The sequence below is a fragment of the Schistocerca piceifrons genome, chromosome X (assembly GCF_021461385.2).
Source record: "Schistocerca piceifrons isolate TAMUIC-IGC-003096 chromosome X, iqSchPice1.1, whole genome shotgun sequence".
Taxonomy (NCBI): domain Eukaryota; kingdom Metazoa; phylum Arthropoda; class Insecta; order Orthoptera; family Acrididae; genus Schistocerca; species Schistocerca piceifrons.
In genome coordinates this window covers 287919738-287946445 of record NC_060149.1, presented here as the reverse complement: position 1 = coordinate 287946445, position 26708 = coordinate 287919738, and the positions used below count along the sequence as shown (strand labels likewise).

At 42.3% G+C, this 26708-nt stretch overlaps 1 protein-coding gene across 1 annotated transcript in view; it reads left to right on the top strand.

Annotated features, from left to right (window-relative positions):
• Nucleotides 1–26708, top strand: part of LOC124722119 (protein Hook homolog 3-like) — a 209422-nt gene that overhangs the window by 84254 nt on the left and 98460 nt on the right. The window contains exon 5 of the mRNA XM_047247325.1: nt 17104–17184. Coding sequence (XP_047103281.1) covers nt 17104–17184 — 81 coding nt within the window. The remainder of the gene's footprint in view (nt 1–17103; nt 17185–26708) is intronic.

The window sequence follows — 26708 nt, the reverse complement described above, 5'->3', positions numbered from 1 at the left end:
AAAATAGAGCTCAGGTGGTCATTGCAACTCTATGCACCCCAAGAGCCTGTATATATCTAGGCTACCTATCACTCCCAGGTCTACCTAAAATTCAACTGGACGCCCATCCACTATGTATGTGAGCAAAATATGCCAGAGTGACACTTGTGGGGCATAAGAAACATTCCCAGAGTCCATTGGAAACACTGGGGTGTCCGATGACTGAATCACAGCCTATCAACTGTCACAAACAGTTGCCAGACGATCTGTCTACTGGCATATCCCACACATTTTCTCCATATACTGGGAGTTGGGGCACACAAATTACAGTCAGTGCAGGACCGTTGGCTCACCCAACAACCAGGAGAGTGACATTGAGGACCTGAAAAATGCCACTGGTGGCAATTATGATGTTGTGAGTGCCGCAAACCCACCAAGCTCGACATGGGTGAGGACGTGCTGTGCTGCAACACCACTTCACCAGAAAAGTCAATGGCTCCATGGGAGGCATGGCTGTGTGAGGTATCCCAAAGGGCATTGGGGGTTGTTTACTGATCACATCCAATTGAGCCACCTGCCAATTATCAGAAAAGATGTCCCTTGCCTCAACTGTAAGCTCATGCGATTCTGCAATTTTGACATCAACTAAAGAAGGGCTGCACAAGATTAATGCCCTAGTCCGAACCTCATGACCAGGAGCTAGCCTGACAATAATATCCTGAATTAGTGTGTCTGCATAAGAAATAGCACATTTTGGACACTCAAAATGACACTTGTGTGAACGCCCTGCAAATCTTCGATCTAGGCCACACTGACTGCCCAGGATGCTTGTGGTGCTGGTTAAACTGTAACCGCACTACTCTCAAATGGGTTTGACATCCAGAATACTGCATAAGCAACTGATAAAGATCATCAAAGGAAGTCTTCAAATTTTGGACAACTTCGTATAAACCTGCACTGCTGGACAACAATAAGGCAACCTTGATAAGGATCGATGACACGCTTTACCTGGCAGTGCAGCAAGGAGCAGCGCAGGAAATTCTCCTATGTTTCCAATGACTCCTTAAAACTGGCAAGTGTTTTTGGGGGTGGCAGGCATTGTGCAGAAAAGGGAACTGCAGGAACCTGGATCCCCTCCCCACTGTCAAGGCACATGCATGAAGCAAGTCTGCAGTCTGGTTTATTAGTGCCTGCATATGCTCCTGTTGCTGCTCCTGCTGCTGCTATTGCTGCAGCTGGTGCTGCTCCTTTTGTATGCGCTACTGCTCCTACCAGAACTGCAGAAATGCTGGGTACATGGTGGTCCAAGTGAACACTAGGAAAAGGGGAAAGAAAATATAGAAATATCACACGCATAAAGATGTCCTCTGTAGCCACTTTAGTATGTACAAGGGCATGAAAACCCTGCTTCAGTACTTGCTTGGTGCAGATACTTCACAGGCCAATGGTGGCTCGATAATAGCTGAAGAACAGAGCCCCATGAGAGGGAAACAAACTCGCAATTCAAGTCATTCTGTGGGAAACAGAGGGTCTGAACCCATGTAGAGACATGCACGGGAAGAACTCAGTGTGTGGCCTGTGCAGACAGCGAACAGCTAAGCACTCAGCCCAACACATGGCACAATATGCTAGGTGAGGTCCACAGTGGTAAAACTCCAGGAAAACACTGGGCCACAGGGCCTACAACTGCCCACAGGTAAACACCTTTGCTAGCAGGTCTGCCAATACTGTGTGACACTTGCACCCCCGATAGCAGGTTTCCGCAACTATCTCACTGTGCCACCCACTTCAGCTCTAAATTTTTTGAGTTTCATGTAGCATTTCTGCATATTATGTGCATCCTATAGGCGGAAAATACTAGGCATGATCAGAAACTAACAGGAATTTTTCTTTTTCTTAAATCATATTTATTTATTCATCGACATCAAATTTTTCCCTTCAGAGTAATTCCCTTCAGATGTAATACACTTGTGTCGGTGCTTTTTCCAATTTTGGAAGCACTTCTGGAACTCATTTTTCATTATGGTGTTCAGCTCCTTCAACAGTTCTGTTTCTATCTCATCAGTGGTGGTGAAGTAACCTCTTTTCATTGTTCTCTTCAGCCTTGGGAATAGAAGGAAGTTGCAGAGGGCCATGTCTGGCAAATATGCCGGATGAGGCAACATAACAGTTTTATTTTATGCCAAAAAATCATGAACTAGCATTGAGGTGTGAGCGGGAGCATTGTTGAGCTACAACAGTGCCACAGTATTTTCTTCTGATTGCTTCATGCAAATGGCACATAACTTCCAGGTAGTATTCCTTATTGATCGAACGACCACAAGACAGGAACTCATGACGCCCTGTCCCATTGTAATGGAAGAAAACAGTAAGAAGAACCTTCACATGTGATGGAACTCGTCAAATTTCTTTTTTGATTTTGGCTCTTCAGGTAGTTTCCATTGGAATGACTGACCTTTGGGTTCAATGTCATACCCATACACCCATGTTTTGTCACCAATTATAATCTCCTTGAGAAGTTATGGGTTGTTGTCAGTTTCATTCAATAATTACTGAGCAATATCTACACAATTTAGTTTTTGGTTGAAGTTCAACAATTTCAGAACGAACTTTGCTGATACACTTTTTATGCCCAAAACATCTGAAAAAATTGCTTGACATGAGCCACAGGATATGCCACCATCATCAGCAACCATTCTGATGGTGATTCAGCAATATTCCAAAACCATTTTCTGTACTTCTTTCACATTGTCATGGCTTCTGGCGGGCATCATATTTAACATCTTCTTGACCCTCTTTGAAACATTTATACCATGTATAAACTCTTGTCATACTCATAGTAGATGTGCCAAAAGCCACAGTCAACATTTCAAATGTGGTGCTGCATTTTATTTCATTTTTCAAGCAAAATTTAATGCGGATTCTTTGATCCATGTTTTTGTAATTAAAAATTCACTGAACACTTGAAAACGCTTATACCCTTTTTGACTGTCAGCAATAAATGAAATATTCAAAACAGCTGAAAATTCAAACAAGCATCAGGAACATGTGTACCAACAAGATTTAAAAAAAGAGAAAGAAAACTGAAATTAGAGGTACAAAGCTTGTGAAATTAAAAAAAAAATCCCATCACATTTTGATCACACCTCATATATTGTATTTGCTCCCAATTTAGAATGGTATAATGTGGTTTGATATATTTCATATGCACAAAGATAACGCACTGAAGAACATCTTATGATGGAAAGTATATATGTCTTATATACACTTACATATGTGAGTAGCCTTAGAACGAAGAATTTCATTATAGACCTGAAACATTACTGTACCAGTGTACAATATGCTATGAGATGTACAGCTGTCAAATGTGTTATATAGAACTTTGGTTTAAAATGTTTATGAAAGCCCAAAGAATGCATAACTGTAATTTTCAATTCCTTCATGGATATGTGAGTAGTTATGTGCATGAGCAGATTAGGGGATAGATGTCTTGGGAGGCTCGTCATAGAGAGAAGAAGGGAGAAAGGAGAGAATATTGGAGGAGGAATACAAAGTAGTCAAAAGAAATAAGAGACAGAGAAAGACTGAAAGGTAAAGTTGGAATGGCGTGGGAGAGAGGGGAAAAAAAGGGGGAGGGGGAGTGAGAGCTTGGATTGTTTACAGTGTGTGGGCCCATCTCCTATTCCAACTCAGTCACTGACACTTCTTACTTCATCCATAGCATGGCCGCACATGAAAGTAACAACACAACTTTGCTTCGAACATTGCATGTAATTCTGTGTGGGTGTGACCAGGAACAAATTATTCATTGATATGATTGGTCAACCTGTGATCAAAGACCACCCCCTGTTGCTGAGCATACCATGTAATGCAGTGTGGTGGATTTCAGGAGCTCCTGCACAACCTATTCCATTTGAATTCTTCATACGGACATGAGTTTTTCCTGATCTTTGCAAATGGGAATGGTCTCTGCAACATAAAATTTGGTAATAACAGTTCATTTCTCATCGCAGTTGCATGGCAATATTAACATAACCAATGGCAGCCTATTTGACCATTTTCAGATTTACAATAATAAAAAAAATGCAATCTGTAAAAGACTGAATTAAAATGTAGAAGAGAAGTTGTTGGACAAGTTTTAGCTTGGGCATACATTGGCACAACAGTCAAATGTTATGAGTGACAAACATAGGGAATGGGGCTCTTGGCTTAACCATGTGACTCACAAGAATGATAAAATCCTGTATAAAATCCCCTATGGAGCTCAGTCGTTGGATGAACATTGCGGTGAAACAGTTGTTATTGGGCAATATTAAGGGTACTTACCACAACTCAGTTGTATGATACATTTGAAAACTTGTTATGTTTCTGCATTTATAAAATGTCAGAGAGACTTTCAGAATCATTAAATCGATGATGAGGTTCTATAATAACACACTCCTGGTTGCCACAGCACTACCTCTGTATGCTGAACCTGATGGGCCATTCAGCAATTACTGGCTACAGCTACGTTCACATGCAGGGGTTTGTTGTCATACCCAGCACAAGCACAGAGAAAAGTATCTCGGCAAATGTATATCATGACCTAGTTCAATGGCATCCGCATGCAGAAGTAGGCAACGTGACCGTCCTCACTGGCGACATGTAGCCAGTCACTTTCACAGAACATGGTGCCTGATGCAGAACTTCTATTTCTTTGTGCTAGTGCTGTGAATATAATTGTAAAAAGGGAGAGTAATCAAAGCAATGAACCTTGGTGATGGGTGCGTAACTTTCTCAGTAAACAGTGCAGTCATGCAGCTTACAGTCCAGTGATGACTCACCTAAATGTTCAAGACATAAGAGCGTTTCAAAATGTTGTTTATTATGTCTGTGAACAACTTTGAACTATTACTAAATATGACTGCTCAATATTATACATTAAAGGATACAAATTTGTGAGAAGCTGAAACCCCTGCTGAACAACTTGCTGTTACATTATGCTTTTTAGCTACTGCAGATTTGTACAGCTCATTAATGTAGATGCATGGGATTTCAAAATCAGTGAAGTAATACCAAAACTGTTGGTTTGATTACATCCTTCAGGAAGAACAGTGAATTGTAAGCATACTACATTGATACATACATCTCTTCTGTTCCCAATCCTGGTGTCTTTGGGGATGAACATTTGTTAAAGGTATTGTGACTTCAGGTTGCAAATTTTAGTGTCCAATTCTTTATCCAAAATACCAAATAAAGATGCGAGTTGGTGAACTGCATCACATTGGATATGGTTTTTATAATCGAGGAATGTAGGATCCCATAACAAAACACCTTTTGTGAAAGTTAAACGGTATTATTTTTCATCCAGTCCCTCTTCACAAACTGCTGCTGAATGTACACAGCTGATTACTTGCACCCAAGATGCAATGCCACAAGTCTGCCTGTGAACTGATTGCACATGCACAGTAGAAATGTCTCAGGAGTTTGTGATGCATTTTTGACAAGTGAATGGATACAGGCATATGTACCAGAACAGAGTATTTTCTCACAATTCTAGCTTTGATGCTGCAGGCATATGTTGCAGGAACTTGCAACTTGTGCCACATCTCGTCGGCTACAGGTGCGAGGCCCAAGTCTACATGACAAATCACGCAATGTGAATGAAGCTTACTGTATCATCCCCTAGCCTGTGGCATCATTTGGATATGGTATAGACGCACATGAGTTCAGTATCCTGTGGTCCCAGCCGCTATTAGCTTCCCAGGTCTTGGAGTCACTACTACTCACTCAAGCTGCTTCTTATATGGTGTCACGAGGCTGAGAGCATTCCTTGCACTACCAGAAATTGAATCCAGGTCATCTGTATGGCAGTCAGACACAGTAACCAGTTAGTGGTGGACATAGTCTGGTTGATAGTGTTTGATGCCAAATCTCTTGGAAAACAAACAATAAAAATTGAATTATACACTACATGAAATTGTAATAATTGTTAGTGGTAGTCACCTGCAAGGACATAATTGACCTTGACACAAATAAGCTGTGATTTGTGAAACAAATTGCCCGATCATGGAATACATCATACAAGTCATTCAAACTGGTTTAAGTAACCTTGTCCCACCTGTCAACTGGATATTGTTTTTTAAAATATGCAAATGTGGTGTCACCGCCAGACACCACTCTTGCTAGGTGGTAGCCTTTAAATCGGCCGCGGTCCGGTAGTATACGTCGGACCCGCGTGTCGCCACTGTCAGTGATTGCAGACCGAGCGTCACCACACGGCAGGTCTAGAGAGACGTCCTGGCACTCGCCCCAGTTGTACAGCCGACTTTGCTAGTGATGCTACACTGACAAATACGCTCTCATTTGCCGAGACAATAGTTAGCATAGCCTTCAGCTACATCATTTGCTACGACCTAGCAAGGCGTCATTACCAGTTTATATTGTAATAATGTCTAAACAAGAGCGATGTTCTCCAATTGTGGATTAAAGTTAAGTATTCCAAGAACTACGTTCTTTTCTTTATAGGATAATTACTTTACCTTGTCCCAGACCTCACGCCAATCTGCGTGAGCTTAAAAGCGTGCAACACGGTGTTGGCTCTTCTGCCAACACTTCAGCATTCATAATGCAGCAGGATTTCCCAGTCGGTGGTGATTTTACGCCACATTTTAGCAGAGGTTTTTGTATTTTTCAAGTTTTACAAGAAATATTTGTTGTCCTTGGATCATTTTGCAAACTGGTTTTAGACATATCTCTTTAAAAAAAGAGGAAAAGCAGTAGCAGAAACATTCCCATATAAAAAAGCCCACGTTATTTATACAGTATGCATTTTGTCTGCATTTTACTTTCTCGGGGGACAATCTTTGTATTTGGATAAAGTCCTTTCCTAATTACTAGTTTCAAAGTAAACCACTGGCCATTTAAACTGTGGTGCGATGAAGACTGCACTTCAGAAATGTAAAATTGGCAAGAAGTGTACTACATGTGTAGATACATAAATGATTAGAATTTCAGAGTAACTATACAAAGTAGGTAAGAGTAATATCACCAACATTTTGCATAAAAGGATGTATTATGCAGTAGATTTTTCCTTAGGCTATGACATTTGATGTTGACATTGATGTGAATTGAATAGATTGCTGCTCATCACATAGAGGTGCCACTGAGCAGTGGACACACACATTTAAAAGTTGACCATTGGATGTTGTGTAGCTATCAGACAACATTCTTCATTAGATGGAGAACACACACACACACGTGCGCGCGCGCCCACCCACCCACACACACACACACACACACACACACACACACACACACACACACATTTTTAATTTTTATACACACATAACTCTCACACTAATGCCCATTGTCTTTTCTGTGTGCTGTGTCCCCACAATGCCCTTGAAGACTGTGTGTGTGTGTGTGTGTGTGTGTGTGTGTGTGTGTGTGATTTTTATTTAGCTGATGATAGACTTTGTCTGTTAGCTAAGTAACATCCAACAATCTACTTGTAAATGTGTCTGACTGATGTTCAGTGTGTCCTCTTTGTGATGAGTTGTAATTTATCCTATTGTGTATTGTTATTCCATCCCTGATTTTCAGTTGTTGCATTTAAATGTTACCTGTTTGTGAGTAGATCGTGTCATGCCTCGTGTAAGGAGAAACATCTACCAGTGTGTGTCAGAATTCGAAAATGACGGAGTCGTGGCATATAGAGACTGGAGTTCATCATTCCATGATATTGCTGTTCCTGTTTGTAGTGTTCTCATGGCTACTGTGTGATTATGGAATCACTGGGTTCAAGGAGGCCATATTTAATGTCTTGCAGAATCTCACTGCCCCCCATGATTAGCATTCAAAAGTACAGAGGTAGTCTGTGCTTGGCTATGCAGGATAATTAAGCCACATTACATACTTTGAGTGGAAATGGCTTGTTTGCTTCAACATAAGTATCCACGTGGGTAATGCAATAACATCTGGAGTACCACAAACTGTCAGCATGGCCATCACCATTGTGACTTCCCTTGACATGACAACAGAGAGAATTGCATGTGCAGTGTTGCTAAGAGACACATGAGTGGCACCAAATCGTCTTTTCAGATGAGTCTCAGTTCTACTTACTGTATCACAATGGATATATCTGTGCGTGGAGTCTTTGAGGAGGAAAAAATTACCATCTTATGTTTGGCAGTCATACAGTCATACCTGGCCTGATGGTGTGGGATGCCATTGGGTACTTGTCACAATCACCTCTAGGCCACATAGATGATAATTAGGACAGCAGATATTATATTTCTGATGTGTTAAGGCTAGTGGCTGTGCCCTGTCTCCACCTCTGTGACATTATCTTTCAACAAGATAATGCAATAATGCATGTTACTCATGCCGTTCTCTTCTACCTTGATACAGAGGCTGTTAGACTGTTGCCTTGACCAGCATGTGCTCCATATCTCTCACTCACTGAAAAAATGTGGTTGTGGGTTGCCAAGAGAAGGACACCATCACATGCTAGCCATTGTGATTGATGAACTCTATGAGTGATGTACATGTATCTGTCATCAGAGTTCAGTATGACTCAGTGCGCAGCTGTATTAGAGCTTTTTTTTGCTGTCAGAGGTGGCAGATCATATACTTCCAACTCGCTTAAAAATTTAATCATGTGTACTTGCTATTATACATTATACATGCAATAATAAAATTTCATTATTTGGTATTCTTCCTGGCATTGTGATTTTAATGGCCATCTGTGTACATAAATAAGCTGAGATTAGCTAAACTCTTCTTTATGACTGTGTGTTTTCATGCTTTTTGTTTTTTGTTATAGTTTGTTCAGTTTGTTGTATAGTATGCATAGGTCTAATTCTTTTATTGCTTCTGTATTTGCTGTTACTTAGGTGGCCTCTTCATATATTATTAAATTGTTATCTACTGCTGAAAGAACATAAGCTTTTCTAATACATATTTCATGAGGGAAACGTACTTTACCAGCTGAAAATTGGAGCACGTACTTATGTTAGTACCATCATTGTTACTTGTGATTTATGTACACTGAGAGAGGGGGGGAAAAAACTAATTTTCAGTAATGAAATTTTATGAATACATTTGTCTAGATAACGTTTTTAAGTGATTAGCATTGTAAGATTACAGGTTAATTTAAATGTGAGATAAGCCATTGCAGATGTGAAATGCTGGTACATTAGTAACCGGTACCCCCAGAATGTTGAATGTAAGCATGCAAATGTACATGCATTGTGTTGTACATGTGCTGGATGCCAGTTTGTGGGATGGAGTTCCATACCTGTTGCACTCGGTTAGGCAATACAGGGATGGTTAATGCTGTCTGTGGATGACTCTAGAGTTGTCACCTGATGATGTTCCATATGTGCTTGATTGGAGGCAGATTGATTTATCAGGACAAGGCAACATCTTGACATACTGTAGAGCATGTTGAGCTACACCAGCAGTATGTGGGTGAGCGTTATCCAGTTGGAAAACACCCCATGGAAATCTGTTCATGAGTGGCAGTACAAAAGGTCAAATCACCAGACTGATGTACAGGTTTCCAGCCGGGTGTGTGGGATAACCACGAAAGTGCTCCTGCTGTCGTATGAAAGCGCATCCCAAACTACAACGCCAGGTGTAGCTCCAGTGTGTCTTAACACGCAGATAGGTCAGTTGCAAGCCCTCAAGTGGTCTCCTAACCAACACACGGCCATCTCTGGCACTGAGGCAGAACCAGCTTTCAGCAGTAAAAACAAAAGACATCCACCCTGCCCTCCAATTTGATCTCACTTGACACCACTGAAATCGCTAATGCCGGTGGTGTGGGGTCAGTGGAATGCATGCTACAGGTTCTCTGGTTTGGAGATATCCGTAAAATAACCAATTTGTAACAGTTCGTTGTGTCACTGTGGTGCTAACTGCTGCAAAATTGCTCCTGCAGATCCAGTAGATGCAGTACAACGTGCCAGAGGCATATGTTAAACCGGTGGTGTTCCCTCTCAGTAGTTACTAAAATGTAGACTTTCACAGCCGGAAATGTCATGTCCATTATAATTATCCGTGCTGTTGTACCGTGATTGGTTGATGAATTCTGAGTCAATTCCCAACGTTTCGTCCCCGCTTGTGGAGGACATCTTCAAGGGGGTCTGTAGCTCAATGGAAGGTCCAATACACCCACTGGCTCGCTACTGACTGCCGCTAAATTCCGTGTCCGTGCGCTCCCGAGCTGAGGCGTGACGTCACGTGTTTTGAAAACATCAGTGCAATTGGCGACTGTCCGCTGTCATCGATAGTCGTTGCCATCAACCAGCAGTGGACGGGTGGTACACACTGGCTCGCTACTGACTGCCGCTAAATTCCGTGTCCGTGCGCTCCCGAGCTGAGACGTCACGTCACGTGTTTAGAAAACATCAGTGCAATTGGCGACTGTCCGCTGTCATCGATAGTCGTTGCCATCAACCAGCAGTGGACGGGTGGTACACATCATCTTCAACACCGGCATCCATATACTGCTTAATTTCACGCCCTGCTCATTTCGATTGAAATTATTAGGGTGTTTGGTGATTTCGATTACCGCCCTGTAGAGCCTTTCGTAATATCTGCTTGTGGCCGCTAGTACTTGCGTCTCCTCGAAATGAATATGGTGGTTACCTGGCTGGAAAGCATGCTCCACAACAGCTGATCATTCTGTTTCTCCTCTTCTACAATTGCCCTTGTGCTCTTCCAAACGTTTTGAAACAGTTCTTTTAGTGGTACCCACATAAACATCTCCACAGCTGCGTGGGATCCTATACACTCCCAGCTTTTTCCAATGGTTTGCAAGCGTCTTTGGCAGGCTTAAGGTATTCCTGTATGTTCCTGGTGGGCTTGTAAATTATGATAATATTCCGCTTTGTCAAGATCCTCCCTATTCTTTCCACTGCATTTTTAACAAACGGCAGGAAAACCCTAGATTCTGCAGTAGCCTTTACGTCACTATGATTTCTGCGTGGCTGTCGCAATGTACGTTTTATTTCGGCGGATGAATATCCGTTCTTCATTAGTGCATTGTGGAGATGTTCCATCTCAGCGTCGAGCAACTCATGTTCGCAAATATTTCTAGCTCTGTCTGCTAATGTCTTGATGATAACACCCCCCCTCCCTTTCTGTTGTGGGTGGCGGTTCGAATCCCAGTGCAAATAACGGTCCATGTGTGTGGGTTTGTGGTATACTGAGTGGCCCAAACCACCATTTTCGCTTCTAAAAACAAGCACATCGAGGCAATGTAATTTGCCGTCTACCTCCTCCTCCATTGTAAACTGAATTCTCGAGTTTTACTATTCAGATGTTCGTGGAACCGGCTTAGTTCCTCCCTCCCATGTCTCCACAGCACAAACATGTCATCCACATATCGGAACCATACATTTGGTTTTTTGTTGGCAGTACCTTAGGCCTGTTCTTTGAATTCCTCCATAAAAGAGTTTGCAATTACAGGACTTAGGGGGCTTCCCATAGTCACGCCATCCATTTGTTCATAAAACTGTTCATTTCACTTGAAGTATGTGGTCGTCAAACAACACTTAAACAGTTCTGAAATATCGGCAGGAAAAATTCGATCCAGCTGTTCCAATACATCATTAAGTGGAACCATGGTAAACAGCGATACCACATCGAAGCTGACCAATATGTCCTCTGGCTGGACCACTATGCCATTCAATCTGCTGATGAAATATGTCTAATTCTTTATATAAGAGCCTGAATGGCCCATATGTGGTTTTAACAGCGAAGTCAAAAATTTGGCTAACGAGTAGGTGGGCGAACTAATGGCTCTTAGTATCGGTCTTAACGGCACATTTTCTTTATGAATTTTGGGCACTCCATAAAGCCTCGGTGGTAGCGCAACCGAATTGCAGAGACCTTTCTGTACACTCTCTTCAATGGAGGACTTTTTTATTAACCGCGACACAGTTCTAAGAACGTTGTTAGTGGGGTCCTTATTCAACTTCCTATATGCTTGTGGATCCAGTAGATCAGTAATTTTACTCTGATAGTCGGCCACATCCATAACCACCGTTGCGCTTCCTCTGTCAGCTGAGAGAATCAAAATACTATCGTTGTAATTCAGGAGTTTTAAAGCTCTTCTCTCACCCACAGTTATATTACTCTTCGGCGGTTTTGCATTGGCTAATATTCTCACTGTTTCTATACGGATTTCTTCAACTGTTACAGAACCCACACTGTGAATTCCTGCTTCTACACTGGCTATAATTTCTTCCGTGGCCCCAAAACGCAGACCAACAGCAAAATTTCCTCCCTTGGCAAGCACAGATGTCTCATCGTCAGATAACGAATTTACTTTATGGATTGCCCAAAATTCATAAAGAAAATGTGCTGTTAAGGCCGATACTAAGTGCCATTGGTTTGCCCACCTACTCATTAGCCAAGTTTTTGACTTCGCTGTTAAAACCACATGTGTGCCATTCGGGCTCTTATATAAAGAATTCAACACATTTCATCAGCAGATTGAATGGCATAGTGGTCCGGCCGGAGGACATATTGGTCAGCTTCGATGTGGTATCGCTGTTTACCATGGTTCCACTTAATGATGTATTGGAACAGCAGGATCGAATTTTTCCTGCCGATATTTCAGAACTGTTTAAGTGTTGTTTGATGACTACATACTTCAAGTGGAATGAACAGTTTTACGAACAAACGGATGACGTGACTATGGGAAGCCCCCTAAATCCCGTAGTCGCAAACTTTTTTATGGAGAAATTCAAAGAACAGGCAATAGGTACTGCCAGCAAAAAACCAAATGTATGGTTCCGATACATGGACGACACATTTGTGCTGTGGAGACATGGCAGGGAGGAACTAAGCCAGTTCCACGAACAACTGAATAGTGTAAATTTGAGAATTCAGTTTACAATGGAGGAGGAGGTAGACGGCAAATTACATTGCCTCGATGTGCTTGTTTTTAGAAACGAAAATGGTGGTTTGGGCCACTCAATATACCACAAACCCACCCACATGGACTGTTATTTGCACCAGAATTCAAACCACCACCAACAACAGAAGGGGGGGGGGGGGGTGTTATCAAGACGTTAGCGGACAGAGCTAGAAATATTTGTGAACCTGAGTTGCTCGACACTGAGATGGAACATCTCCACAATGCACTAATGAAGAACGGATATTCATCCACCGAAATAAAACGTACATTGCGACAGCCACGCAGAAATCATAGTGACGTAAAGGCTACTGCAAAATCTAAGGTTTTCCTGCCATTTGTTAAAAATGCAGCGGGAGGAATAGGGAGGATCTTGATGAAGCAGAATATTATCATAATTTACAATCCCACCAGGAAGATATAGGAATACCTTAAGCCTGCCAAGGACGCTCGCAAACCATTGGAAAAAGCTGGGAGTGTATAGGATCCCATGCAGCTGTGGAGATGTTTATGTGGGTACCACTAAAAGAACTGTTTCAAAACATTTGGAAGAGCACAAGGGCAATTGTAGAAGAGGAGAAACGGAATGATCAGCTGTTGCGGAGCATGCTTTCCAGCCAGGTAACCACCATATTAATTTCGAGGAGACGCAAGTACTAGCGGCCACAAGCAGATATTACGAAAGGCTCTACAGGGAGGTAATCGAAATCACCAAACACCCTAATAATTTCAATCGAAATGAGCAGGGCGTGAAATTATGCGGTATATGGATGCCGGTGTTGAAGAAGATGTGTACCGCCCATCCACTACCGGGTGATGGCAACGGCGATCAATGGCAGTGGACACCAGCCAATTGCACTAACTTTTTCAAAACATGTGACGTCACGCCTCGGCGTGGGAGCGCGCGGACACGGAATTTAGCGGCAGTCAGTAGCGAGCCAGTGGGTGTGTTGGACCTTCCATCGAGCTACAGACCCCCTTGAAGATGTCCTCCACAGACGTGGACGAAACGTTGGGAATCGACACAGAATTCATCAGCCAACCACAGCATAACAGCCCAGATATTTATAATGGACCGTCTCAGTAGTGCCATGTGGCTGTCCAGAGAGCAGTCTTCTTGCAAGCGTACATTCCCGTGACCACCGCTGCCAGCAGTCATGTACATTGATAGCATTCCTGACAAGTCTTTCTGCATTACTACAGAAAAAAAAATCTAGCCCCTCATAGATATATTACATGACCTCGTTCAGACTCAGGGAGGTGTTGATAATGGTGTCTTTGTCACCTTAAAGGCATTCTTGACTAATATCAACTCACCACATCCAATCTCAAAGATAACTAACACCCATAACCATTAAAGTGTGTATTTAAAGAAAACCTGATTGCATCCTCTTAGTGTTGCTACTAGTGCCACCTTATGTGACTGGTGTGAAATTAGAGTAGATATCATCTCTGAGATGCAGAAACATGCCTACAAACTTCTGTTTACATCAAATAACTCCTCCTTTTTGTTGCGATTGTTTGTTCCCCCCCCCCCCCCCTCCCCTCCCCCCTCCCATCAGTGTATGTGGGTTTTAAGTCACTAAGTAAAGCAGTCGTCGATCTGAAGATTGTTTTGAACACCACATTGCTATACTAGGCATGGTCCTGTTGAGGGTGGTATGCCATTGCCTACCTCAGGAACCTTTGTACTGACATACCCAGCTACTTATAGATGGATCTGTCTGACCCCATGGCTGAGTGGTCAGCATGTCTGACTGCCACACAGTGGGTCTGGGTTCAATTCCCAGCTGGGTTGCAGATTTTCTCCACTCGGGGCCTATGTATTGTGTCCATCATCATCATATCATCATCATCAACACACAAGTCACCCATTGTGGCGTCAACTGAAAAGACTCGCAACTTGACGGCCGAACTTCACTAGTTGGGGACTCCGGGCCATCAATGCGATACAGCCATTTCATTTCATGTCGGAAGGGATCTACAATTTGAGGTGGATTCCAAACCACTGTGCAGTAGGCATTTTTCACATCAACTAACATTGCCAGAAGTGAAAGACATGATAAGTGAGAGATAAAAATCCTAATATTGACTGGAGATCGAACTCAAGACCTTCGGATTTATAGTCTGACACGTTACCACTGAGCCTACCAAACTGTTATTGTTTGATGAGAGAGAAACTGTAAAATAACTGCAGACCAACACACTAAGCTGATGATGAGCTGAGTTTGATGTGTATTTTGAGAGTGATTGTTTGAACTTATCCCATGATTTCTGTCAGTTGTAGAGTAGATGTCTCATCAGTTTTTACTAAAATGAATAGTGAGTGACATGTGTTTGGTACATTCTCTATTTCACACTATACTAAATCTTCTTTCCGTTTGTATTTTAACTTAAGTGTTGAATTGTTCATTTTTTGAGATGAGTGTGCCGGCCGGTGTGGCCGAGCGGTTCTAGGCGCTTCAGTGTGGAACCGCGCAACCACTACGGTCGCAGGTTCGAATCCTGCCTCGGGCATGGATGTGTATGATGTCCTTAGGTTAGTTAGGTTTAAGTAGTTCTAAGTTCTAGAGGACTGATGACCTCAGATGTTTAGTCCCATAGTGCTCAGAGCCATTTGAACCATTTGAGATGAGTGTGTGTTTGTGTGTGTGTGTGTGTGTGTGTGTGTGTGTGAGAGAGAGAGAGAGAGAGAGAGAGAGAGAGAGAGAGAGATCATGAATGTGGATGTGATTTTTCTGTCATGTGCATATGTGGACATGCTTACATGGGCATGTGCATACATGCATATGTCTATAAATGAATGATTTGATTCTTTTTACATGTTTTAATGTAACATTATCAACCTTTTCCACCATATTCATGTTAAAGTATTTTATCTTGCCCACTGGACCACAAGTCTGTTATGAACCTGATCACCCTACATATATATCATTGTCATCATCATTAGTTAGCTAATAGACTGTTTTTATTACCCATTACTTTTATTCATGCTATATTCACTTCCTTTTTGAATAAATATTTTGCTATATCATTGTTTCTCATATGCAATGATTTTTTTATCAGTTCATTATGGGAATCTTGTTTGGAGGGTTAAAATCATGATTATTGATATAGATACTCTACAGGAGACTCTGTAACTCGAGTTCTGAAACTACTAGAGCACTATTAATTTCTAAAACCAAATGTTAATGGTTGGGCTGTCAGTGCGCCATAATTAAAATATATCGTTGTACAACACATAGTTCAGGAGATATGGTGTTATAAGCACTGAGATGCATCAAAAACTGCCCCATCATACATGATGTTTTAATTTATTACTTCTTTACTACTAACTCTGTTTGTAACAGACAGTATCCACACGTATCACTTGATGTACTTACGAAATTGTATCATTGTAGGCCACACAGTTCAGGAAATATGACATCATTAACATTGAACCACATGAAAACGAAACTGCAAGACGAAATTTGCTAGAGGTACAAGGGAAATGTGTGTACAAATATGTGTGGAAGATATTAAATATATGTGACATGCATATGTGGACGAAACCATCGATAAAGAGCTCCTTGTAAACTCCTGGATCAATTTCAACCAAACTTGGTACACATATTACTTACTATCTGGAAAGAAATATTGTGGGGGTAAGAACCAGCAACCTCCTATTGGGGCGCATGTGATAATGCAGAGAGAGGTGAGGGGAGGAGAAGATGGACAGACAGAGAGAGAGAGAGAGAGAGAGAGAGAGAGAGAGAGAGAGAGAGAGAGCGAGAGCGGAGGGGGGGGGGATGGATAGAAAAAAGTGAAGAGGAGGAGCTGTACAGAGAGAGAAGGGAGGAGGAGATGGACAGCAAAACGGGGGAAAGGGGGGGGGAGAACAAGATGGACGGAGAGAGTGGGAGGAGATGGACAAAGAGAAGGAGAAGGGAGAGAAGGGGATGGACTTGGGGGGGGGGGAGACGGACAGAGAGGATCCAGAGGAGATGGGCAGAGAGAGTGGAGAGGAGTAGAGAGCAGGAGATGATGGACTAATAGAAGATTGGAATAAATACATACCCGGTCAATGCCGGGTACTCAGCTAGTATGTCTTAAATTGTACCAAGGACATGCCCCTTTTGTTAGGTTATCATTTTGTGTATTGTGTATGTGGGTACTATGTTTTCCCATGTCTCTCATTGGTTTCTTTTACATTCAAGACATTGTTTTATTTTCAGGAGAAAAATGTGATGCTGCAGAGCTGGGGCGCTTGTTGCAGCTTATTTTGGGATGTGCAGTTAACTGCAACCAGAAGCAAGGTATTGTTGGCTGCTTGTCTGCATAGTCATGTTATTATATGCAGATGGTGTTTGTAGTTTCATATTGTGTCTGCTCTTGATTCATAGTCCATAGTGATACTTAAGTCAACAGAAGATGTTTCAATTGTGAATACTGGATTTTTGGCATATAACTAATACTTGTGATGCAGTGTTATATAAGTTCCTGAAAGAAAACAAAACATTATACTAAAACCAGGAATGTTAAATGTCAGAGTGAAATTAATGCTCAAAACAACAACAAGCTGAATCCCACAGTGTAGGAATTTACTTCATTTTATGTGGATTACTAATAACCAAGGAAAAGGTGGCACATTAGTAGGAATCATCTGGACATTTGCATGTAATCATTTGGGAAAACTTTGGAAACCTCAAATATAGATGCCAGGATCACGTAAACATACGTGAATCCTCTTTATATGAACAGTTTTTGTATTTTGAGATATATTTTAGCTTCTTACAATTACAAGGGGCATTTAGTAAGTAATAGAACACTTTTTTTTCCTCAGCCGATTCTGGTTGAAAAATGCAGAATTTGTTGTGGAATATCATGGAATATTCCCACTTCAGCCCCTGTAGTTTCATGAAATTTCAGTTGGTGTTAGCACTACACACAGTCTTCAAAATGGTGTCTGTAATAGAGGTGCTTTCCAATCAGAGAGCTGCTATTGAGTTTCTTTTGGCAGAAAACCAGAGCATCACAGATATTCATAGGCACTTGCAGAATGTCTTAAGGAGACCTGGCAGTAAACAAAAGCCACTGAGTCATTGGGCAAGGCGTCTGTCATCATCGCAACAAGGTTGCGCAAACCTGTTTGATCTTTTGCATGTTGTCCAGCCCCACATAGATGTGACTCTGGCAGTGCTGGAATGCATGAACACTCTCACTTGAGGTTATCAGCAAATCACAAACAAACACCTCGCTGCTCAAAAGGATGTCTGTTGGTAGCGTTGACACACTTGTCCACCAGCTGGAGTACTCAAAGATGTGTGCCCACTGGGTCGCTTGCCATCTAATAGAAGTCCATAAAGAGCAATGAAGGACCACCTGTGCAGAATTGCTTGCACATTATGAGGCTTATCATGACAACTTTTTCTCAAACATCTTCACAGGTGATGAAACGTGGGTTCATCACTTCAAAATGGCAATCCGTGGAGTGATGCCACACCACTTCTTCCCTGAAGAAAAAGTTCGAACCCGCCCCCTCAGCTGGTCAAATCATGGCAATGGTCTTCTGGGACTCTGAAGGGGTTATGCTGTTTGATATCCTCTCTCATGGTGCAACAACCAACTCTGAAGTGTATTGTACTATCCTCAGGAAATTTAAAAAACAACTTCACCTTGTTTGTCACCACAAAAATCCAAACTAACTTCTCCTCCTCCATGACAAGGCAAGGCTTCACACAAGTCTGCGCATCCAATAGGAGCTCACAGAACTTCGTTGGACTGTTCTTTCTCATTCACCCTATAACCCAATTTCACACCTTCTGACTTTCACCTGTTTGACCCAATGAAGGATGCACTCAGCATGTGGGTGATGGGGTGGTTATTGATGCAGCAAGACATTTGCTCTGACGTCGACCAGTAGAGTGATACCATGTGGGTATACAAGCCCATCTGGAAAGGTGGCGTAAGACCTTCACAGTTAATTGAGGTTATGCTGAAAAATAGGGTTTTGTAGCCAGAAGAGTGGGGAATAATATGATGTATTGGAATCCTGATTAAACCAACCTGCTTTCAGAATAAATGTGTTGTATACTTATTGAACATCCCTCGTATAATCCTGTGTGATGTGTGTCCTCTGCTATGCTGTTGTGGTATAGGGTGTGATACTTATTAATTAGACCAATTCCTTTGTCCTGCAGTTATTTAACATTTATTATTTTTGAAAGGTTCTGGAACTTACTTATTTATGCCATGTTCTAATTTGCTAGAACATTTTTCATGTGTGTATGTAAGAGCACTGTCTGCTGAGGTGGAGAGCACAGAGTTGTCTGTACTATTGTGTGTGCTTAACCTGTGATTACTGTGGATGAGTTAACTCGTCATGCTCCACCACTCCCTAGGTGCTGTGGATGTGTTCAAGTACAACCTCTGGGTTTTCCTTGAGTGCTATTGATGTGTTGATGTATCCAGTTCCACTAGTTATCTCATTGCTTTTGATGAGCTTTAAGTGCGCTTAGCTGAAGGTACCTGCATGCTCTAGAAGTGTTTACACCCAATGCTGAACTTCTGCACCATTATTCTAGATATTTTCAGAATTCCAGGTGCATAGTTCGAGAGTGCATCTACATTTTCTGCTACGGTCCCTCTCTGTAGATTTCAACTTTGTGTTGCGTGTTTTTGTCAGTATTAACTTTGCATTCATCTGTCACTGTGGTTACATAGATAAAAAGCTCCTGGTGACTCACTAGCAGTGAAAGCAAGTGTCAATTCTCTGATGTCTATAGCAGTGACGAGTCTTCAACAGAATCTCAGAGTAACAGTCCTCAGCGATGTACATCAGCTGGTACAGCACACTGGTTGATGCTTCCACAAGAGGTGTGGTCAGCAGATATTCAGAATCCAAAGGATCAGAAAATGATAGCAAAGCACTTTGGAAAAGAGTGTGCCATCACAGCATCCCTTTGATGAGTTGGCTTCAGGGCACAAATATCAACTGGCTAATGACTCAACCATTCTCTCATTTTTTATAATATTCCTGTCAGAAGGCCTGTTCTGTTTTATAGCAGACAAAATAAATCGATTTTACAAGTACACCATGGCAAATACTCGTGAATCTGTGCGTTCTCGGGTTTCAAGGTGGACTGATACTGGATTTTAGGAACTTTATTGTTTTGTTGCTATTTGTCTTCTGATGGCTCAACTTAAAAAGCTGAAGATAAGTGGTTATTCTACATCTACGTCTACATTTATACTCCGCAAGCCACTCAACGGTGTGTGGCGGAGGGCACTTTACGTGCCACTGTCATTACCTCCCTTTCCTGTTCCAGTCGCGTATGGTTCGCGGGAAGAACAACTGTCTGAAAGCCTTCATGCGCGCTCTAATCTCTCTAATTTTACATTCGTGATCTCCTCGGGAGGTATAAGTAGGGGGAAGCAATATATTCGATACCTCATCCAGAAACGCACCCTCTCGAAACCTGGCGAGCAAGCTACACCGCGATGCAGAGCGCCTCTCTTGCAGAGTCTGCCACTTGACTTTGTTAAACATCTCCGTAATGCTATCACGGTTACCAAATAACCCTGTGACGAAACGCGCCGCTCTTCTTTGGATCTTCTCTCTCCCCTCCGTCAACCCGATCTGGTACGGATCCCACACTGATGAGCAATACTCAAGTATAGGTCGAACGAGTGTTTTGTAAGCCACCTCCTTTGTCGATGGACTACATTTCCTAAGGACTCTCCCACTGAATCTCAACCTGGTACCCGCCTTACCAACAATTAATATTATATGATCATTCTACTTCAAATCGTTCCGCACACATACTCCCAGATATTTTACAGAAGTAACTGCTACCAGTGTTTGTTCCGCTATCATATAATCATACAATAAAGGATCCTTCTTTCTATGTATTCGCAATACATTACTTTTGTCTATGTTAAGGGTCAGTTGCCACTCCCTGCACCAAGTGCCTATCCGCAGCAGATCTTCCTGCATTTCGCTACAATTTTCTAATGCTGCAACTTCTCTGTATACTACAGCATCATCCGCAAAAAGCCGCATGGAACTTCCGACACTATTTACTAGGTCATTTATATATATTGTGAAAAGCAATGGTCCCATAACACTCCCCTGTGGCACGCCAGAGGTTACTTTAACGTCTGTAGACGTCTCTCCATTGATAACAACATGCTGTGTTCTGTTTGCTAAAAACTCTTCAATCTAGCCACACAGCTGGTCTGATATTCCGTAGGCTCTTACTTTGTTTATCAGGCGACAGTGCGGAACTGTATTGAACGCCTTCCGGAAGTCAAGAAAAATAGCATCTACCTGGGAGCCTGTATCTAATATTTTCTGGGTCTCATGAACAAATAAAGCGAGTTGGGTCTCACACGATCGCTGTTTCCAGAATCCATGTTGATTCCTACATAGTAGATTCTGGGTTTCCAAAAATGACATGATACTCGAGCAAAACACATGTTCTAAAATTCTACAACAGCTCGACGTCAGAGATATAGGTCTATAGTTTTGCACATCTGCTCGACGACCCCTCTTGAAGACTGGGACTACCTGTGCTCTTTTCCAATCATTTGGAACCTTCCGTTCCTCAAGAGACTTGCGGTACACGGCTGTTAGAAGGGGGGCAAGTTCTTTTGCGTACTCTGTGTAGAATCGAATTGGTATCCCGTCAGGTCCAATGGACTTTCCTCTGTTGAGTAATTCCAGTTGCTTTTCTATTCCTTGGACACTTATTTCGATGTCAGCCATTCTTTTGTTTGTGCGAGGATTTAGAGAAGGAACTGCAGTGCGGTCTTCCTCTGTGAAACAGCTTTGGAAAAAGGTGTTTAGTATTCCAGCTTTACGCGTGTCATCCTGTGTTTCAGTGCCATCATCATCCCGGAGTGTCTGGATATGCTGTTTTGAGCCACTTACTGATTTAACGTAAGACCAGAACTTCCTAGAATTTTCTGTCAAGTCGGTACATAGAATTTTACTTTCGAATTCACTGAACGCTTCACGCATAGCCCTCCTTACGCTAACTTTGACATCGTTTAGCTTCTGTTTGTCTGAGAGGTTTTGGCTGCATTTAAACTTGGAGTGAAGCTCTCTTTGCTTTCGCAGTAGTTTCCTAACTTAGTTGTTGTACCACGGTGGGTTTTTCCTGTCCCTCACAGTTTTACTCGGCACGTACCTGTCTAAAACACATTTCACGATTGCCTTGAACTTTTTCCATAAACACTCAACATTGTCAGTGTCGGAACAGAAATTTTCGTTTTGATCTGTTAGGTAGTCTGAAATCTGCCTTCTATTACTCTTGCTAAACAGATAAACCTTCCTCCCTTTTTTAATATTCCTATTAACTTCCGTATTCAGGGATGCTGCAACGGCCTTATGATCACTGATTCTCTGTTCTGCACTTACAGAGTTGAAAAGTTCAGGCCTGTTTGTTATCAGTAGGTCCAAGATGTTATCTCCACAAGTCGGTTCTCTGTTTAATTGCTCGAGGTAATTTTCAGATAGTGCACTCAGTATAATGTTACTCGATGCTCTGTCCCTACCACCCGTCCTAAACATCTGAGTGTCCCAGTCTATATCTGGTAAATTGAAATCTCCACCCAAGACTATAACACGCTGAGAAAATTTATGTGAAATGTATTCCAAATTTTCTCTCAGTTGTTCTGCCACTAATGCTGCTGAGTCAGGAGGTCGGTAAAAGGAGCCAACTATTAACCTAGCTCGGTTGTTGAGTGTAACCTCCACCCATAATAATTCACAGGAACTATTCACTTCTACTTCACTTCTGGATAAACTACTACTAACAGCGACGAACACTCCACCACCGGTTGCACGCAATCTATCCTTTCTAAATACCGTCTGTACCTTTGTAAAAATTTCGGTAGAATGTAAGTCTAGCTTCAGCCAGCTTTCTGTACCTATAACGATTTCAGCTTCGGTGCTTTCTATCAGCGCTTGAAGTTCCGGTACTTTACCAACGCAGCTTCGACAGTTTACAATTACAATATCGATTGCTGTTTGGTCCCCACATGTCCTGACTTTGCCCTGCATCCGTTGAGGCCGTTGCCCTTTCTCTACTTGCCCAAGGCCATCTAACCTAAAAATCCGCCCAGCCCACGCCACACAACCCCTGCTACCCGTGTAGCCGCTTGTTGCATGTAGTGGACTCCTGACCTATCCAGCGGAACCTGAAACCCCACCACCCTAGGGCTCAAGTCGAGGAATCTGCAGCCCACATGGTCGCAGAACCATCTCAGCCTCTGATTCAGACCCTCCACTCGGCTCTGTACCAAAGGTCAGCAGTCAGTCCTGTCGACGATGCTCCAGATGGTGAGCTCTGCTTTCATCCCGCTAGCGAGACTGGCAGTCTTCACCAAATCAGATTGCCGCCGGAAGCCAGAGAGGATTTCCTCCGATCCATAGCGACACACATCATTGGTGCCGACATGAGCGACCACCTGCAGATGGGTGCACTCTGTATCCTTCATGGCATCCGGAAGGACCCTTTCCACATCTGGAATGACTCCCCCCGGTATGCACACGGAGTGCGCATTGGTTTTCTTCCCCTCTCTTGCTGCCATATCCCTAAGGGGCCCCATTGCGCGCCTGACGTTGGAGCTCCCAACTACCAGTAAGCCCACCCTCTGCGACCGCCCGGATCTTGCAGACTGAGGGGCAACCTCTGGAACAGGACAAGCAGCCACGTCAGGCCGAAGATCAGTATCAGCCTGAGACATAGCCTGAAACCGGTTCATCAGACAAGCTGGAGAGCCCTTCCGTTCAGCCCTCCGGAATGTCTTTCGCCCCCTGCCACACTTTGAGACGACCTCCCACTCTACCACAGGTGAGGGATCAGCCTCAATGCGGGCAGTATCCCGGGCAACCACAGTCGTAGTCCGATCGGGGGATGCGTGGGACGAGCTGGCCGTCCCCGACAAACCCCCATCCGGACCCCCACAGTGATGCCCATTGGCAACAGCCTCAAGCTGTGTGTTGTTCTATAGATATACTTTTAACACTCCAGTTTTCAGCAAAATTATGTGCTGAGACCATTTTGTTGTACTTCTGAAGATGTTATGTTTTAGTGACAATTGTGCTTGTACTGGAGGCAACACTTTGTTTAAAAGTACAAGGTGTACAACTTTGCTTCTGCCGTTTGCTGATAGGTGGTGACAACGTTAAGTAGTGGTTGAAAGAAGCAGATCACAGGCATCAGGCAGTTAGCCTGGACCTCGATCAACATAACCTGATTCAAACATTAGTCAATTTGTGTCTGCATCGTAAAGTTATTCTTGATTGAAAATGTCAGTTTACGAGCCTAATTCTCATCATTTGCGGGAGGTGTTACTGTTTTGTTTCAATATGAAGAAAACAGTGGCTTAGTCTCATTGAATGCTTCCAAGTACGTATGGTAAGGATACTATTAGTGACAGAATGTGTGTTGAGTGGTTTCAACATTTCAAGAACGCTGATTTTAACGTTGTAGATTGGCATAGAGGTGAAAGAGAGAATGTTTTTGAAGATGCAGTTTTGGAGACATTGCTGAGTGAAGACTCATGTCAAACTCAAGAAGAATTGGCACGATTAGTGGGAGTGACACAGCAAGCCATTTCAAAATGTCTCAAGGCTATGGGCATGATTCAGAAAGAAGGAACTTGGGTCTCATGTGAGCTGGAACCAAGAGACGTTGAGCGGTGTTTGTGTGCTTGTGAACAGTTGCTTCAGAGGCATAAATAGAAGGGATTTCTGCCACGCTTTGTGACTGTGGACAAAAAATGGGTTCATTACGATAATCCTAAACGCAAAAAATCATGGGGATATCCTGGTCATGCTTCCACATCGATGGCCAAACTGAATATTCACGGCTCCAAGATCATACTCTGCATTTGGTTGGACCAGCTTGGCATCATGTACTGTGAGGTGTTAAAACTAATCGGCCGGCCGGAGTGGCCGAGCGGTTCTGGGAGCTACAGTCTGGAACCGCACGACCGCTACGGTCGCAGGTTCGAATCCTGCCTCGGGCATGGATGTGTGTGATGTCCTTAGGTTAGTTAGGTTGAAGTAGTTCTAAGTTCTAGGGCACTGATGACCTCAGAAGTTAAGTCCCATAGTGCTCAGAGCCATTTGAACCATTTTTTTGTTAAAACCAAGCAAAACAATCACAGGTGCTCGTTATCAAATGCAATTAATGCGTTTGAAGAGAGCATTAAGGGGGGATGTTGATGAAAAACACCCACTATTTTAAAAATGCACTAAATCCACAGTTTTGGAGGTAAGGCAATGAAATTTTGTACCACACTTTACATGAGAGTAACACATTTACATATAAAATCATTTGATTATATATATTCAACTTTTTTTTGAATGAAATTTGAAGTTTTATTTTCAAAAAATAATGTATGTTCCTTTTTCTCAGAAAGTATTCAAGAGATTTCTGCAAAAATTTCTCTGTTTCATCTCTTTATATGTTGTAAGCTTCTCTCATGAGGTTTTTGGAATAGGTCAAATAGAAGAATTTTAATAATTTTTAATTATAATTCCACAAGTACAACTTTAAATTCATGCATAATTCCAAGCACTTTGCCCCATATCTTAGCTTGCAATCAGAATTTCAAATTTTGCTCTTCAGACGTTTATTAGGTTTACAGAAATATGTGTACAAAATTTCATAATTCTAGTATTCATAGAATCTGAGAGAAAGGTACATAAACTTTAAAAAACAAACTTTTCAGGAAACACAATTTAAAGTTCAACCTAACTTTTTTCCTTATGTCACTTCTTCATAAGGCACCAGATTTGTACTCTGGGTCATCTTTTCCTTCAAGGCTTCTCTTCTGGTTTCTTGTTGTCTGTCTTCTTTCCTTTACCAGGTCTCCAACTGACTTTTCTGCTGCAGAGACGCACTGTAAATCTATTTTTCTCAGGATTTCTTGAGTAAAATTTCCTACTTTGAAGCCCATTCTTTCTAATACCTTCATCTTCCCGACATTCCCATCATTAAACACATTAACTGCATTTTAGGTTGCAATTCTGACAACTGTAGCAGATGCAAATAAGTTTTTAGGGCATCATTTCCATATGAGTGAATTTAGAGACTATTTTGGGTTTTGCCATGAACACACTTTTTGAGAAGTGTAGGATTGGCCAGAAACCTGTAAGTGGGCTTGACAAGATCCAGGATACAATTTGGAAGCCTCTCCTTGTGAATGTAGGTGTTGTTATCCCTCTGAGCTTGAAGTGCTGCTGTAAAACATCGGTGTGGCAGGGAGGCCGTGTCACACTTTTAATTAATTTTTCAGGCACTTCGGACGCGATTTCAACATTAAAACTGTGGGAACTTATTGTCCATGAGTACTAACAAATAAAAAAATAGATCGAAAATTGACATTTTTGGTCAATTTCATCAACGTCCCCCGTTAAAGGACAAACAGCTGCAATACAGCTAGAGGCACAATAAAGTGAGTTTGCAGCACAACAATGCTTGACCCCACGTTGCAAAAGAGGTCAAAACATACTTGGAAATGTTAAAATGGGAAGTCCTACCCCACCTGCCGTATTCTCCAGACACTGCTTCCTCTGACTACCACATGTTTAGATCAACGGGGCATGGCCTGGCTGACCAACACTTCCGATCTCATGAAGAAGTCACAGATTGGATCAATTCGTGGATTGCATCAAAAGAGGAACAATTTTTTCGACTTGGGATTCGTACACTGCCTGAAAGATGGGAGAAAGTAGTGGCCAGCGATGGAAAATACTTTGAATGATACATGTGTAACCAATTTGTTACATTAAAGTCTCAAATGTTGAGGAAAAAATGGTGAA